Source organism: Hypanus sabinus, chromosome 1 (assembly GCF_030144855.1).
Source record: "Hypanus sabinus isolate sHypSab1 chromosome 1, sHypSab1.hap1, whole genome shotgun sequence".
Classification (NCBI taxonomy): domain Eukaryota; kingdom Metazoa; phylum Chordata; class Chondrichthyes; order Myliobatiformes; family Dasyatidae; genus Hypanus; species Hypanus sabinus.
Window position 1 is genome coordinate 32,095,576 of NC_082706.1, and position 15,241 is coordinate 32,110,816.

Sequence of the window (15,241 nt, forward strand, 5' to 3'; positions counted from 1 at the left end):
TCCCAACAACCCTTTAAGATCCTATATGTTTCAATCATTCCCTCTCACTCTTCAGAATTCCAACAGCTCCAAGCATAACCTGTCCAGTTTTTCTTCATAAACCAACCCATCCTTTCCAGATATTAGTCTAGTAAACTTCACCAAACTACTTCCAATGTATTCATATCTCAGTGTAAATTAGGAGATCAATACTGAACTACATACTCCAATATTTAATAGAACCTCCCCTCAATTGTATTAGTTCTCCTCACAATAAACAGTAACATTCTTTGAGTTCTCTTAATTTTATTCCTGCAGCCTGGTCATTTTCCAATCATCCCAATGATTCAATCATACCATATGACATACCAAGTTATTCAATTTCCTGCCACAATATTGCAAGTTGCGGGCATACTACGAGGGCACCAGAAGCATGGTGACATTTGTGCATCACTCCCCAGCACTCCGACCATGCTGGTTGATCATGAAAAACCTCACATTTCCCTGTTACATTTCAATACACGTGTGACAAATATTTTCCCAAGTAATACTTCCGTGTAACATCACCACTGTAGCCAGTCAGAAAGGTATTACTTTCCAGTGTACCTGCGATGAAGAGCTCGGACCCACGTCTCTCTTCTCTCTCTCCGACAGCTGTTGTGGGATTGTAATTTCATAGGCAGAAAGTGTCGAGGTCTGGTGGGAGGTTGGATGCAAATGACCTATTTAAAAATCAAAAAATCAGGAGTTAGAAATTCAGTATTTGCTGAAGAGTGTGAGAGAGCAGTATTACAAATAAACACCACACAGGTGTTCACATTTCATAGAAGCAGAGAAAAATTACAACACAGCAAGCTGCTCCGCCCATAACCACGCTGGTCAAAAAAAGAGAGCTCTTCAATCTAATCCCACATTGCACTACTGGGTGGAGAGGTACCCAATACCCAACTCTTGAAGTACACATCCACTTACTATGATGAAGGCTTCTTTCCCCACCAGCCTCTTCAGGCAATGAACTCAATGCTCACTACACTCTGATTCTTCATCTCTCCTTAAATCCTTTGAAAATGCTTTCAGTCCAATCCCCTGAATTTTACCCCTCGGCTAAATAAAACGTGTCCCCAGTGCATATTCTCGCTGAGTGTGCATCGGTTTGCTCCAGGTTTCCTGGTACGTTCAAAGACCTTTGGCCTGGTGGTTTAATCAGAATCAGGTGGCCAAATTTGCCAGAGATTATGGACATGACAGCGGAGGAACTCTCGAGCCATCGTAGACTTTACAGACCAAGTGGCTTCTGCTCGTAAGAAAACACAAGGAAAAAAAAACAAGATCATGGTTGGATGGGTCTCATGGTAATTGTTTATCCAAGACAAGCTCCTACGTCATGGCTGAAGGTCTTTGCGCTAATCTCTATACTGTTGTTATTTCTACTGCTTACCAATTGGCATTTCCTAAGCGTTAGGAAACAGAATCAGAATTAGGTTTACTATAACTGGCATCTGACATATGTTGTTTTGAGGCAGCAGTACTGTGCAAAAACATAGTATTTTTAAAAACTCTCCTGCTCTATTTAAATCAAATAAGTAGTGCAAAAAGAGAACAAAAAAATAGTGAGGTAGCTTACAGAGATTCATCTGATGCAATTACAAAGGCAGCTCAGAATTCTGATGCAGGAGGGGAAGAAGCTGTTCCTAAAGCGTTGACTGTATGCCTTCAGGCTCCTGTACTGTTTCCTTGATGGTAGCAACGAGAAGAGGACATGTCCTGGGTGATGAGGGTCCTTAATGCTGGGAAGGCTGGTGCCCATGATGGAGCAGGCAGAGTTGAGAGCTTTCTGCAGCTTTTTCCAATCCTGTGCAGTAGCCCCTCCATAGCAGATGTTGATACAACCAGTTAGAACACTCTCCATGGTACATCTGTAGAAACTTGGCAAGTATTTTTGGTGACATACCAATTCTCCTCCATCTCCTAATAAAATACAGCTGCTGTCGTGCCTTCTTTGTAACTCCACCAATATGTTGGGCCCTCAGGGATGTTGACACCTAGAAACTTAAAACTGCTCACCCTTTCCACTGCTGATCCCTCTATGAGGACTGGTGTGTGTTCCCCAGACTTCCTCTTCCTGAAGTCTTCACCGTTAAGAGTTCCCAAATACTTAGCTTTAAACAGATGTAATGGAGTGTGACTGGGACCAATGATCCTATTGAATTCAATCTGCAGGATGCTCTGCATCCCAGTATCCATGGTATTTCCATTTAAGTGCTGAGTGATAAGTACAAGTCTGTAGAAATATGAAAGTCTTTGGTGACACACCAAGACTTGTCAAACTCCTGATAAAATATAACCACTGCCTTTGTAATTGCATCAATATGTTGGGTCCACAATAAATCTTCAGATCTTTGAATCTTTTGCATCTTCCTGTGCTGTGGTTGCATAATGGTTAAGGTAATGGACTATAAGGTAGAAATATTGATCCAGAGAGAAGCTCAGATGCTACCAGCCGAGTTGGGGATTTAAATTCAAGTTAAGATTCTGGAATTTATAAAAATGTCACACTGAGTAATGCAGACAATAAAACTATGTTGTTGTGAAAGGATAAAAAACAGCAACATTCAGAAGGAAATCTGCTGCCCCTCTTCCTTACTTTACACATGCCCTGAAAACCAGCAACTGAGTTGACGCTTGACTAACTACTCTTCGGAAGCAATTAAGGATGGGCAATAAATGCTGGCAATGCCAGTGTCACTGACAGTCACTGCAGATCTAAATAAAAACAGAATGGTTATGTTACTTCAGAAAGATGTGACAACTTTTCTACTTGTTCTCACAAAGACCTTGAGAAGCCAACCACACCAGCGTTGTCCAACAACCTAACAGGAACAAAAAAACATGTGAAACTGTTCTAATACCTATTTCAGGATTCATCATATAACCAATGTTGCAAAACAAATGTAGGGAAGTGTTTCGTCCAATAAGTTTCATTAGTGACAGCTTTTCATATGAAAGGCCAGAACTCAACTCTATACTTCTAACAAGATGTTACTCCCCTAGACACGTGCACTGGCCCCGATTACAGGCCATTGCCTAGTCCTATCAAACACTTCAGGTTTGTGCACGATGCCCTGAATGTCAGAATCCGATTTATTAACACTAACACACATCATGAAGTTTGCTGTGCTTCACAGGAATTTCGAAAGGGCTGTCAGATCATCCAGCAAGCTGTTCCCTTCTCGTCTTTTCAGACACGCACAGCTGCCAAAAAGCAAACTGCAGGAGGAAGTCAGTAAGCCAAGCAACATCTGCAGAGGCATTTCGGTGACTGAAGCAGGGTGACAAGCCAAAATAGCCACCATCCCTTTGAATCCAAGGTGCTGATAGGCACAGAGTTCCTCCCACAGTTTTTAACTCTAGATTCCGTCACCTCTGGTCTCTTATGTCCGCGCAGCCACCGATCCTTCCACGTAATATCACATCACTGCAAACTCTACTACAGGAAATATTATACTTCAAAATTCAAATTTAATTATCTCACGTACATCGAAACAGTGAAATGCATCATTGCTTTAACAATCAATACATCCAAGGGCATGCTGGGGACAGTCTGAAGGTGTTGCTACACATTCCAGCACCAACACAGCAGGTGCACAATGCTCAGCGTAACAACATAGAGCACAAAGAAAAAATCAACAACAGCAACACAGGTCCTACTCCTTTCAGTCTCGCTTACTCCTCCAAATACAGGACAGGCAGTCTACGGCCTCCAGCTGACTTGGATTTGAACTCACAGACATTGGGCCTTCAACTTCCTCGGCAGACATGCAGAGATGCTGAAAGAATGTTCAGCTTACAATTCCAGGCACCGATTGGAGAACATAGAGATAGACATGATTCCTATCAAAAGGCACAAAATGCTGCCTGTAAGGAGTTTGTATGTTTTCCCCGTGACCGCGTAGGTTTCCTTCAGATGCTCCAGTGTCCACCCACAGTCCAAAGACAAACTGTACTGGCTGGTAGGTTAATTGGTCATTGTAAATTGTCCCGTGATTAGGCTAGGGTTAAATCAACTGGGCTCGAAGGGCCAGAAGGGGCTATACCCAACTATATGTCAATAATTAAATGAATAAATACTTCCCCCTTCATTTTGGCCATAGCCATAAAACAGGCATTTGCTGATGAACAGATCTGGTCAAGTACTTAAAATAACATGTCAAACTGCCCTGACAACATGATAAATGTTTCAATGGAAACCCTGACAAAGTGCTAGCAACATTTAACTTTGGTTCACTAGTCACAACTTCTGTTTGTCTGTTCCTCACCCCCAGGTTGGATTTGGTGGATTACTGTAGACTTCAGCAAGGAGTGAAGATGATCAGAAAAAAGCAGATGAAGGATCGCTGGCCCCTACACATTTCCCAGCACCTGTGCCTTGTTCTCAGCTCATCTTCGGCATCTCTACTGCATTTATTTCCCATCTCTAATTGCTCTGGAGAAGGTTGTGAGTCTCCCTCTTGGACTACTGCAGTCCATCCTGTTCTGCCGTGGATTGAAACCCAGCAATGACAAAGGAAGTTGATGTACAGTATTTCCAAGTTTCAATGGGGGAGACTGGAAGCGGCAGTGTCGTGCATAGACCATAGAGCAAAACAGCATAGGACAAGCCCTTCGGCCCATCATGTTATGCCAACCTTTTAACCTACATCACAATCCACCTTACTCTAAACATCCCGCACAGCCCGCAGTCCTCCACTTTTCTTTCATCCATGTGTCTAAAAGCCTCTTGAATGTCGCTAATGAGCCTCTACCAGCACCCCCAGTGGAGCTTTCCAGGCAATGGCCACTCTCAGTGTAAAAACTTTTCCTCTGACATCTCCCCCAAACCTTCCTCCACGCACCTTAAAAGGCAAGCCATTGCTGTCCTGGGAAAAAGGCCAATCTATCTATGCCTCCTTCTTCCTTTGAGAAGCACTGATGGAGTAACTTTCACAACAACTAGTGTAGATCATGCACATTGCAACAAAGGAGATATTAAAGGGGTGGGAAAGTAGCCAATTAAGCAGATGCTGTGTCCTGGATGGAGTTGAGTTTCTTAAAAGCTGCACTTTCCCAGGCTAAAGCTATAGAGTTATACAGCTTGAAAATAAGCTCTTTGGTCCAACTCATACACAACCAACCTAGGTATCTCAGCCAGTCAGGCAGCACCTAAAAAGGGAAATGGACAGTTGACATTTTGGGCTTAGACCCTTCATCAGATCTTGGCTCGAAAGTCTGACAGCTCATTTCCCTCCATACACGCTGCCTGACCTGAAATTCTCCAGCATTTTCTGTGTATTGCTCAAGGTTTCCAACATCTGGCATCGTCCTCATCAGAGCTAGTCACATTACTGTGTTTGGCCCACGTCCCTCTCAGCGTTTTCCAGCTACAGGCCAGTCTAAATTTTATTTAAATAGTGTAAATATTCTTGCCCCTGGCAGCTTGTTCCATATACCTTCTGTCCACATCCTATCTGGTCACATACCTGATGTCATGTTCCTATGCTAAACCTATGACTTAACCCTCACTGCCTTCATCTGATTTGAATCAGTTGTTCAGTCGAATTAGTTGAAACAGCAGCAATAAAAAATTACGTTAAGTTGCAAACAATTAGGTCTGTACTCCTCTGGGTTTCTCTGAATCACACAATAATCCTATCTCCGACGAACCAGTTCTTTTGTGTTGCTAATTTTATTGTACACAGTCCCTGGGCTTCATGTGTAAAAATAAGATTGTGAGGTGGGGGAAGAGTTTAAGAATGACATGAACAAGATCGTTATGTCTTGCCAGTTCACAGTACCTTCCGAGGTTCAGAAAGAAATTCTTGGTCCCAGTGAATCATTAAGACATTATCTGTCTTTCAAAACCATATGACTTCCCACAGTGATGTGAGGGTGAGAGATTCATTACTTTGCCCATTCATCGCCCTTCTAGACTTGGACCTTGCAGAAAGGCTTTGAGGTGTCAGGAGATGGTCAGTCAGCGCAGGAACACAACACAACACTATTCTTCACCCTATTCATATGGCTGGCTCATTTGAGTTTCTGGTCAATGGTGACCGTTTGGATGTTGGAGAGCAAATCAATCAATGAGGCTAGAAGTCACAAAAATTAAAACAAGGCAACACAAGAACACAGGAGGAAAACAGACAATTTTCCAGGTTGCGGTGGACCAAAATGTCAACCATCTATTTCCCTGCATAGATGCTACTTGACCCGATGAGATCCCCCAGCACCTTTTGTTTTGCTCCAGACTCCAGTGACTGCACTTTCTTGTGTGTACAAACTAAAGGCTTTGTACCTGAACACATGGAGCATTCAGAATCACTGGGAGCCCCAGTGGAAATGCACGGGATACAAGTGCCCTTAACGGAGGCATGGCTGCAAAATGAGATTGAATGGGACATCAATAATGAAGGGCACATGATACTCAGGAAGGGCAGGGGGGGGTTAGGAAAAGATGGAGAAAGGACGTATTAAATTAATGATGTTTGGAGCAATGAGGAAAGGTGACCAGGCTCCGGAAGCCAGGGTGTAGGAACATTTAAGGTGGAGTTAGGAAACAATAAAAGGCTAGAAGTTAATTGTGGGAATGAGACACAGACATGATAAACACAACCACACAGTCGGACAGAGTACAAAAGGAAAAGCAATCAGTGTTGGCGGAGATGATTGACGGCAATGAAGCGGGATGTTAGTTTACATACGGACAGGCAAGACCAAATGCCATCTTAAGCAGAGATGAGGAGTTCATGGTGGGCTTTCACAACAGATTTCTTTGAACTAGATCAGGTTTGGACAGCGATGGATTAATTAATGACGTCATTGTGAAGGTGTCTCTGCAGGGCAGTGATCATGGTGTGATTTATTTTTATACTCAGTCCCAAGAACAATCAGTTCTACATTAGTGTTTAAAAATTAACTAAGTACCGGTTTATGAGGTGCCAAACAAAGGTTACTAAAGCGAGGCACAAGTTTGATTTAGGTTTCATTCAGTTGAGATACAGTGGCAGACCTTTAAGGGGATCTTTCAGAATACATGGAATAAGTATATTTAGAGAGAAACAATTATTAAGGGGTGATGATGATGGTGGTGGTGATGACGTCAACTCAGGCCTGAGGCTACGTCCACACTACACCAGATAAATCTGTCACCTAAGCTTTTTCTCTTCGTTTTTAACCTTCGTCCACACTAAAACGGCGTTTTCGTCCCCCGAAACCGGAGATTTTCAGAAACGCTCTCCAGGGTGTGTAATTTTGAAAACGCCGCTTAGGCAAATCAGTGTGGACAGGATAACCGGAGAAATCTGAAAGCACTGTCATGACTTGCCAGAACAGATGACGGCAGCATACCATTTCATTGTTTTCTTGAACGCAACCTAACAATTTCAGAACAGACGGCAACAAGATTGAAGCCAGAAGAGTTTGAAATGTACTCACCAAATACTTTGACACATAACTTACTGAATAAGTAAGTATACTCACTTTGCCCTGTTTTCTGTACTTGCTCGTATGAAGGTGGTTTCCCTATTTATACTTCCCTGACAATAGATGTGTAACAGCCTAATGTAACATTTAACAAGGGGCTTTATTAATGCAACAGAGTTCATCAGTTTTTTTCAATGTTCATCATCAGCCGGGTCATACTGTCCGTGAACTCCCTGTCACTCCATACGCTCCCGTATATTTTTTTTTAAACTTTTAAGTCCTCCTGCGCGAGAGCCAACAGCTCTCCGTCTTTTCAGGTTTTCTAGTCTGTAACTGAACAAACATGCACTGTCTTTCGCAGCAAGATTTGACACCAAACATGTTGCTTGTTTTCAGTAGGTGTGTCCTGCACATGCGCAGTAGGAGGCGATTCGCCAAAATATCCATTTCAATGTGGACAGAGATTTTTTTTAAAAAACACATAGTGTGGACGCCTATCACTTTTACGCAAAACCGGCATTTTCAAAATTATCCTGTCTACTGTTGACGTAGCCTGAGGCCAGCGTCGGGCATTTTCATGCCTTACAAGGCGCAGAATGAAAAACTGTGTGGTACACCACTCCTCACACAGACATTTAGCAGTATTTTTCATTAGTTTACAAGGTGGAGTTGCGAGCTCAACACTCAACCCGGCACGGATGGAAAGCGTACTCAGATGGAAATGGCTCGACTGGATTCGAACCCAGGAACCTCCGTTCTGCAGTCCAGCGCTGATGTCACTGCGCCACCAGCCGTGACATCATTAAAGGAAGACCCGCCATCTGTGGTCAACTAAAACTCCTAAAATGTTATGAAAATTAAAGAGAACCGAAATAATTTGCAAAGACGAGGAGCAGATCAGAAGATTGAACAGAATCCAAGGCAGCAATGAATGCCTGAAATATTAGTAATGGAAAAATTACAGTGAAGGATAAAGCTGCACAGATACAGAAACAGATAGGAGCAGCTTCTATACTGAGCTTTGATCCTACATAACACAAGTCTGTGGAATTAATAATGGAAAACAAGATGGAGATAGATTAAATAAATGGGTATTTTACATCAGACTATAGAGAATGCACATAGCATCCCAGAAAAGGCTACAAATCAGGAATTGAAAGGAAGAGGAAATCAGAAAACTGACTGCCACTGGAGCAAATCGTTGTAGCTTCGAGCTGACAAGGCTCCAACTTCTGAGGGACTCTCCTCGAGAATCTTAAAAGAAGTGGCCAGGAACACAAGTGATACACTGGCTTTGAGCTTACAAAATTCCCTAGATTTGTGGATGGTTCTATTTCATTCAAAAATAGCAAAAAGGGAAGGATAAAGAAAGCAGGAAACTATGTCAGTTGGTTTAACAATGATATAGAGAAAGCATTAGAAGCTATTATTAGGGACATTACCAGGGCACTAAGAAAAAAAATCAATGTCAGTGTGATTTTTTTGAAAAGGAAACTACGTAGGGTCATTCTGCCAGAGCTCGATGCATTATGGATGAAGGGAAAGTGTGGATGTGATACACAGATTTCCACAAAGCAACTGTAAACTGATCAGTGAAAATAATTACTACTGATGTACGAAGTAACATACTGGTGTGAATAGAAGGCCAGCAGGAAAGAGAGAGGTGTCAAATTGGTCTTTTACCGTTCAGCAAGATATAACAAATGGTGACCTTCAATGACCAGGGCTGGAGCCACAGCTCTAATATAAACAGGTAACAACACCAAAGATACCCATGTTAAATCTGTTGAATGGACAAAAGGGGACAACAAAGGGATTACAGATGACTTAAGTGACATCCATAACAGGAGGAACGCGGGCAAGTTGCAACAAAACAGCAGACTCGCCTCCAAGCTGCTCACCACTCTGACGTGGAAACATCGTAACATTCCTTCACTGCCCTGGAACTGCCAACCCAATCTTTATCAGAAGGACTGAAGCGGTTCAAGAAACTGGCTAGTTATCATCTTCTCAAGAGAGTGGGAAGGGGCAACAAAATGCAGCTGTGTTGGACAACACCCAGGTCCCAAAAATTATTAAAATAAGCAAATGGGCAAAAATTTGGCAAAGGAATATAATGTGGTAAAATATGCAATTGCCTATTTTGGCTATGGAATAGCAAAGAACATATTACTTAAATGACAAGAGAGCTCTGAGAACTAGGACAGACCTGGATGTCTTTGTGCATGATTCATAAAGGTTGCTTTTCTTATTTAGAGACACAGCACGATAATCAGCCCTTCAGGAACAATGAGCCCACGCCACCCAATCATACCCAAGTGACCAATTGACCTACTAACCCATGCGTCTCTGGAACGTGTGAGGAAACCTGTGTGCCCAGAGGGAACCCACACGGTCACATGGAGAATATACAAACAAGTTCAAGTTCAGTTCAACTATGGATACAGCCAAACCAAACAGCATTCCTCTAGGGCAGGGGCTCCCATCCTTTTTTATGCCATGGACTCCTTCCATTAGCTGAGGGGGCCGTGACCCAAGGGCGTGAACCCCCCCCCCTCCACCCCACTCTCGGGCCACAGTGCCAACAGTCATACACAGCTTCGAGGCACATATAAAATAGCAGTAAACGTACAGCCACACAAAACACATCATATAACCCAAAGTCCCGGATTGTCAGATTGATAGCGGCTGGATGTGTCAGGGAAAACAAGGCATCACCAGTCCCCAAAGAGCATGGGCTCCAGCACGCCAGCTGCACGTATGCTCCCTCCCACGCCGACTTCGCCGCCTCTCCCCCCAGCAGCTGCAACAGACGGCCCCGCGGCTTGAGGCAGAGTCGGCGCTGCACCCGAGGCCGCGCAGCTGCCCTGCCAGTATTGTCAATGAACTGGATTGGCAGTGTTCGACATTACAAATGCCCAACGCAAGGAAAACACCCAAGACAATCACATCTTACACTGCTTCAAGCACCGATTCTCACCTTCCTGCAGCAGACAGCAGCACGGTCCACACCGTCCAGTTCCATCACTGTCAAACAACTCACTGATAGGGTAGACCTGCAGTATTTGATATTACTGAGAACCAGAAGAAAAGGAATTTCAGGATGTATTGTTATGTATCCCTAGGGTTCATTTTTTCTGTGGACTGTCACTTTAAAACGCCAGGAGAATAAAACTGACTTTTGGACACTAGGATTTCTGCTGACTGCAGAGTTTTTTTGATTACCATGGTGGAGTGAGATGGAGTTATTCGATAGACAATCGGTTTCTCTGCAGCTTGTTTATTTTTTACAAGGACAGAGAGACACACACGGACACACACAATTACAGTCGAGATGGATTCGGTCAATGAAAGACACCAGTGAGTCAGTCGCTGGTTTAAACTTCCAGTAGCCCAAAAGGGGTGAGTTGAGATCGATCCAGAGTACTGACAAGTGACTCTCACAAGTTTGCTGCAACTAGAAGTTTAAAGAGAAGAGGGGAGAGGAAGGTTTGCAACAGAAGAAACCTAGTGACAAAGAGATCACTGTTTGGACTCTCTCTTCTTCTAAGTAGCCCATCAGGGTGAGTTTGTTTCCATTCGGCTACGAAAGTGTGATTGTCACTTAGTTAATCTACAGAAGTGGGTTCTCTGGTGAGGGGAACCCTTTGTGAATACCACATGTGTGTTTACCCTTGTCTGGGTGTGGTAGTTCACTGAAGAAAGGCACCTCTGTAGCAAATCACTGTTGGACTTCCTTCGTATGTCATGGAACAGGTGTAAGGGGGTTTCTTCTTTTGTGGGTTTTTTTTGTGTAAGGGGGTTCTTTTGTTACTGCTTATGTTAATCAAAATGGCTTCTTTGTTTTGTTAAAAGTAGGAATGCTTCTTTGTTATGGTAAGTGCTTTTCTCACAGTTTCGTTTGGGTTAAAATTACTGATAACAGGAATTGTATTCATTTGTTAACCAATTGGTATTAACGTTATTCTCTCTCTTCTGAGTCTGTAAACTATTGTTGGCAGGCTCTGGGGAGTCGGCACAAGGGGGTGAGAGAGGGAGGACGCGATGCTGTAAGCTGGGCGACGGCACAGACCCCGAGCAGGGGTTCGAGGCCAGGATTTTCGGTGAGGAGAGGAGGGTGCCAGGGGTGCTTGGTTGATCACGTGGGGTGGTCCTGAGCTGCGAGTTCAGGAGGTCTGAGGGGATCGAAGGGTGGCCAGAAGACTTTGTTAATTGAGCTCCATCAGTTGTGCACGAAGTGGTTTGGACTTTGATAAGTTTGGCACCATTTTCTTTATTTTCTTTTCCTTTATATATACTGTATCATTATTAATCACTTAGTTCTAGTAATATCTATAAAGCATAATCACTTAATCGCATATGGTGTACTGTCTGTTATTTGCCGTGTTGGGGACATAACACAGCATCCACACAAGCTGATTATCCAGTTTGGCGGGGCCGAAGGCTGCTCCCCCTAGACGAAAGTGAGCTGAGTGAGCCTGAGGCGAGCCAGGGGGCTACAAAGGATAAATAGCTAACACAGTGTGTGTGATAGGGGTCAACTTGTGGAATCTACCAGCGTGTCTACCCTTGCCTGGGTGGTGGTTCCCTTGAAGATGGTCCCCTTTGTGATAAGCTACTGTTGGTGATAATCTATATGTGGATTCTGTTTGAGTATCCTGTGGCCACCAATTTGAGATGTCCCGAGGCTGAATTCAGGTGTGGTACCACTTGTGTTGAAAGGATATTCGTTGAAGATCACCGTCAGTGATACTTTGTGTGTGGAGTGGAACAACTTCGGAGATAAAAACCTACTGCTATTGTTATTTTGTATTGCTGTCGTGGAATCTGTGGAATATCAGCATAATTGCCCTCTCACAACATTCGCCTTTGGATTGCCAACATCTCGCATTAATTAACTTGGGCATTTGAACTGAACTTTTCTTACATACCATCGTAAGACTGTATCACTTACCACCTAAGCTTGAATAAGTTTGGAAATTATATTTACACCTATACATGCATAACACCATTAACTCTTGATTTGCCTGGTTTAAATTACTATAGGATGTAGTTACATAAAATAGTGTTTTGTTAACAGCAAAACCAGACACGAGGTGTGTTATGCTGCTGCTGATACTGTTACAGGGTTGTGAGTACGTGACAGTATACCATATACATTTCTGACATTAAATGTACCTATTGAAAGCTATTGAAACCAGAAGGGGCCTGTGATCAAAAAAGGATGAACACTTGCTCCTTTGGTTGGACCCAGAGTGGCTGTTGCAAACAGATACATTGCCATCATAAAGGAAAAATCTCCTTAACAGGCAACGGCAGGTTGCTAACAGGGTAATAGCATTATGCTAACTGCTATGCTGTTGTGGCGCCCTTTGTCAGTAGACACAGCAAGAACCTGGGAAAGTGAATGCATGTTGTTTATTACTAGGAGAAATAAACACAAAAGTAAGGTTATATAATGCAGTAATGAGTCCACAACTGAAATAGTGCATTCAATATTGGTCTCCTTATTTCAAGAAGGGTATTCGGGTCTCAGCCCGAAACGTCGTAGATGCTGAGTTCCTCCAGCAATTTGTTCCTCCAGTGTGTTGCTTAATATATTGCACATGGTTCAGAAGGTTCACCAAACTGGTACTTGGAAGGGGCAAATTTATTTTAAAGGTTGGAGAGGCTAGGCTTGAGGGGATCTGGATTGAAGCAGTCAAGATCCCAAAGAGCTTGGCATGTTAGATGACGACAGAATATTAACTTGTGTGACTTGACTGGAGAAGTTGGAATTTGAAGCAATAAAAAAAAACCTGTAGGAGGCCCTCTGCAGGTCGAGCAGCATTTGCAGGAGGGAAAAGAATTGTTTCAGGTCGAATCCCTGCATCAGAACTAGAGGATCATTGTTTAAAATAATAGATGCCCCACTTCAGATGGAGACAAGGCAATTCCTTTTCTCCCAGAGGATCCTGAGCCTTTGGAATTCTCTTCCTTGAAGGGCTGTGGAAGCAATTCTTCTGAAGGAGAGGCAGATGTTTTCTTGACCAGCAGGGGCGGTTGGGTGGGGGAAAGTGTTGGTGAAAGATTGCCAAGCTAGTGGGATTGTACAGCAGGCGTTATCTCCTTGAATGGAGAAGTAGATTTGACAGGATAAATTAACTCATTTATTCCCAATTCATTATGTCAGTATGGATATTGTGGGGCCTTTATGCTGTTAAATGTCTGGGAAACGATTGGGCTCTCTGTTGAAGATGCTTGGCACATGTGTGGCACTAAAACGTGATTAGGTAATTAACATTTTACCACAAGCATCCATTCAAAGGAATCAAATGTGAATGGGTGCCACCAGCACAGGACCTTCCCTTCTGGCTTCTGTCCTCAGCACATACAGACAGCAGGCAAGGTGCCATTTGTTGCATTTTGCCTAGCTTACCTGACAAGGTGGAAGCAAGCATCTGGTCCCCGAAGACTGGATGTCACTCAGCTCTTGGTGTGGAGCCAGTCTTTTTGTACACAACCTCCAGGAGCCCATGATTGCACCAGTCTGGTACAGCAATTCAAATGTACAGTAACACAAGAAACTGCAGAGCGCATCGGACTCTTCCCAACACAGCACTGGCACCACCCTCCTCAATCCCTCACCAGTTGCCTTCCGTCGTTACTCAACCTTCCCCGCCTACTCCCCACTCACCTGGTCAGAGGCCACCTTCTGCACTCAACTGACCATCGCCATTTCATTTGTCAGCCTCTCCCACGGACTGGCACCCGCAAACACATCTCCACAATCCTCGCTGTTGTCCCTGACAGCACCGAGCAGCGCTCAGCTCCTTTCAAATACCCAAACAGCAGAAGTGGATCCCAGGAACTGATAATCCACCTCCAGGATCTTCTCCCCACCCCTCTTTACCAGTTCTAAACATGGAGACGGAATATTTCCCTTCACACACGACTCACTGGCACACCGACCAAAGGAAAGGGCGCACCCTCAAAAAACTGACTCCCGGGCACTACTGAGGCTTCAAGCATCAGGCTAACATTGTGCGTGGTGGCCTGTCACTGAACCTCTGTGGGTGCCACCCAGTACCTTCCCTTGGGTTTCCATGGCCCACACCATCACGGGGCCAGACAGGTTCTCCACAGAATTGCTGGTGCCCCTCCCCATTGTTACAAGCACAAAGATCATATTGGGCTTAATGCTCAGCACAGGCCACCACAGCAGTGTGATACCAGGTGTTGCATACCTGGACATTCCCCGAAAATAAATCTCGAGTTACAAAGACGTGTTTTTTGGTGGTTGGCCAGTTCCATAAGACCATAAGATGTAGGAGCAGAATTCGTTCCAACAGGCAACAGAATGCGCTTGGCAACAGGAGTAATTCCACAACACAAGACCTTCATGCCTCTGGTATTTAAATACGTAATGGGGACATCAGGGGTCAACAGCTTTGAGCTGACTTCAGATTTAATGCCAAAGATTGAGATAGTCAGGAAAAGCACAGAGGCTGAGGAAAACACAAAAAAAAATCAGAGGAACTCAGCAGGTCAGGTAGCATCTATGGAGAGGAACAAACACAAGTCCTGATGACTGTTCTTGGCCTGAAACGTCGACTGCTTATTCATCCTCCATAGATCCTGACCTGCTGTGTTCCTCCAACATTTTGTGTATGGGTTACTCTGGATTTCCAACATCTGCAGAATCTATTGTGTTAAAGTGGATGCTGGTATCTGGAGCAACAAAAATCTGGTGGAGGAACTCAGCAGAAGTCAAACAGCCCGAGGGAGTGGGGGAGAAGGGACGAACTGGTGACATTTCTGGTCG

General features: G+C 43.9%; 1 protein-coding gene across 2 annotated transcripts in view; it reads right to left on the reverse strand.

Moving 5' to 3' along the window:
- The window catches only part of LOC132392320 (disintegrin and metalloproteinase domain-containing protein 9-like), a 134,686-nt gene that overhangs the window by 90,603 nt on the left and 28,842 nt on the right, over nucleotides 1–15,241 (reverse strand). For both annotated transcript variants that reach the window (XM_059966145.1, XM_059966148.1), the window contains exon 2: nucleotides 586–701. In XM_059966145.1, coding sequence (XP_059822128.1) covers nucleotides 586–701 — 116 coding nt within the window. The remainder of the gene's footprint in view (nucleotides 1–585; nucleotides 702–15,241) is intronic.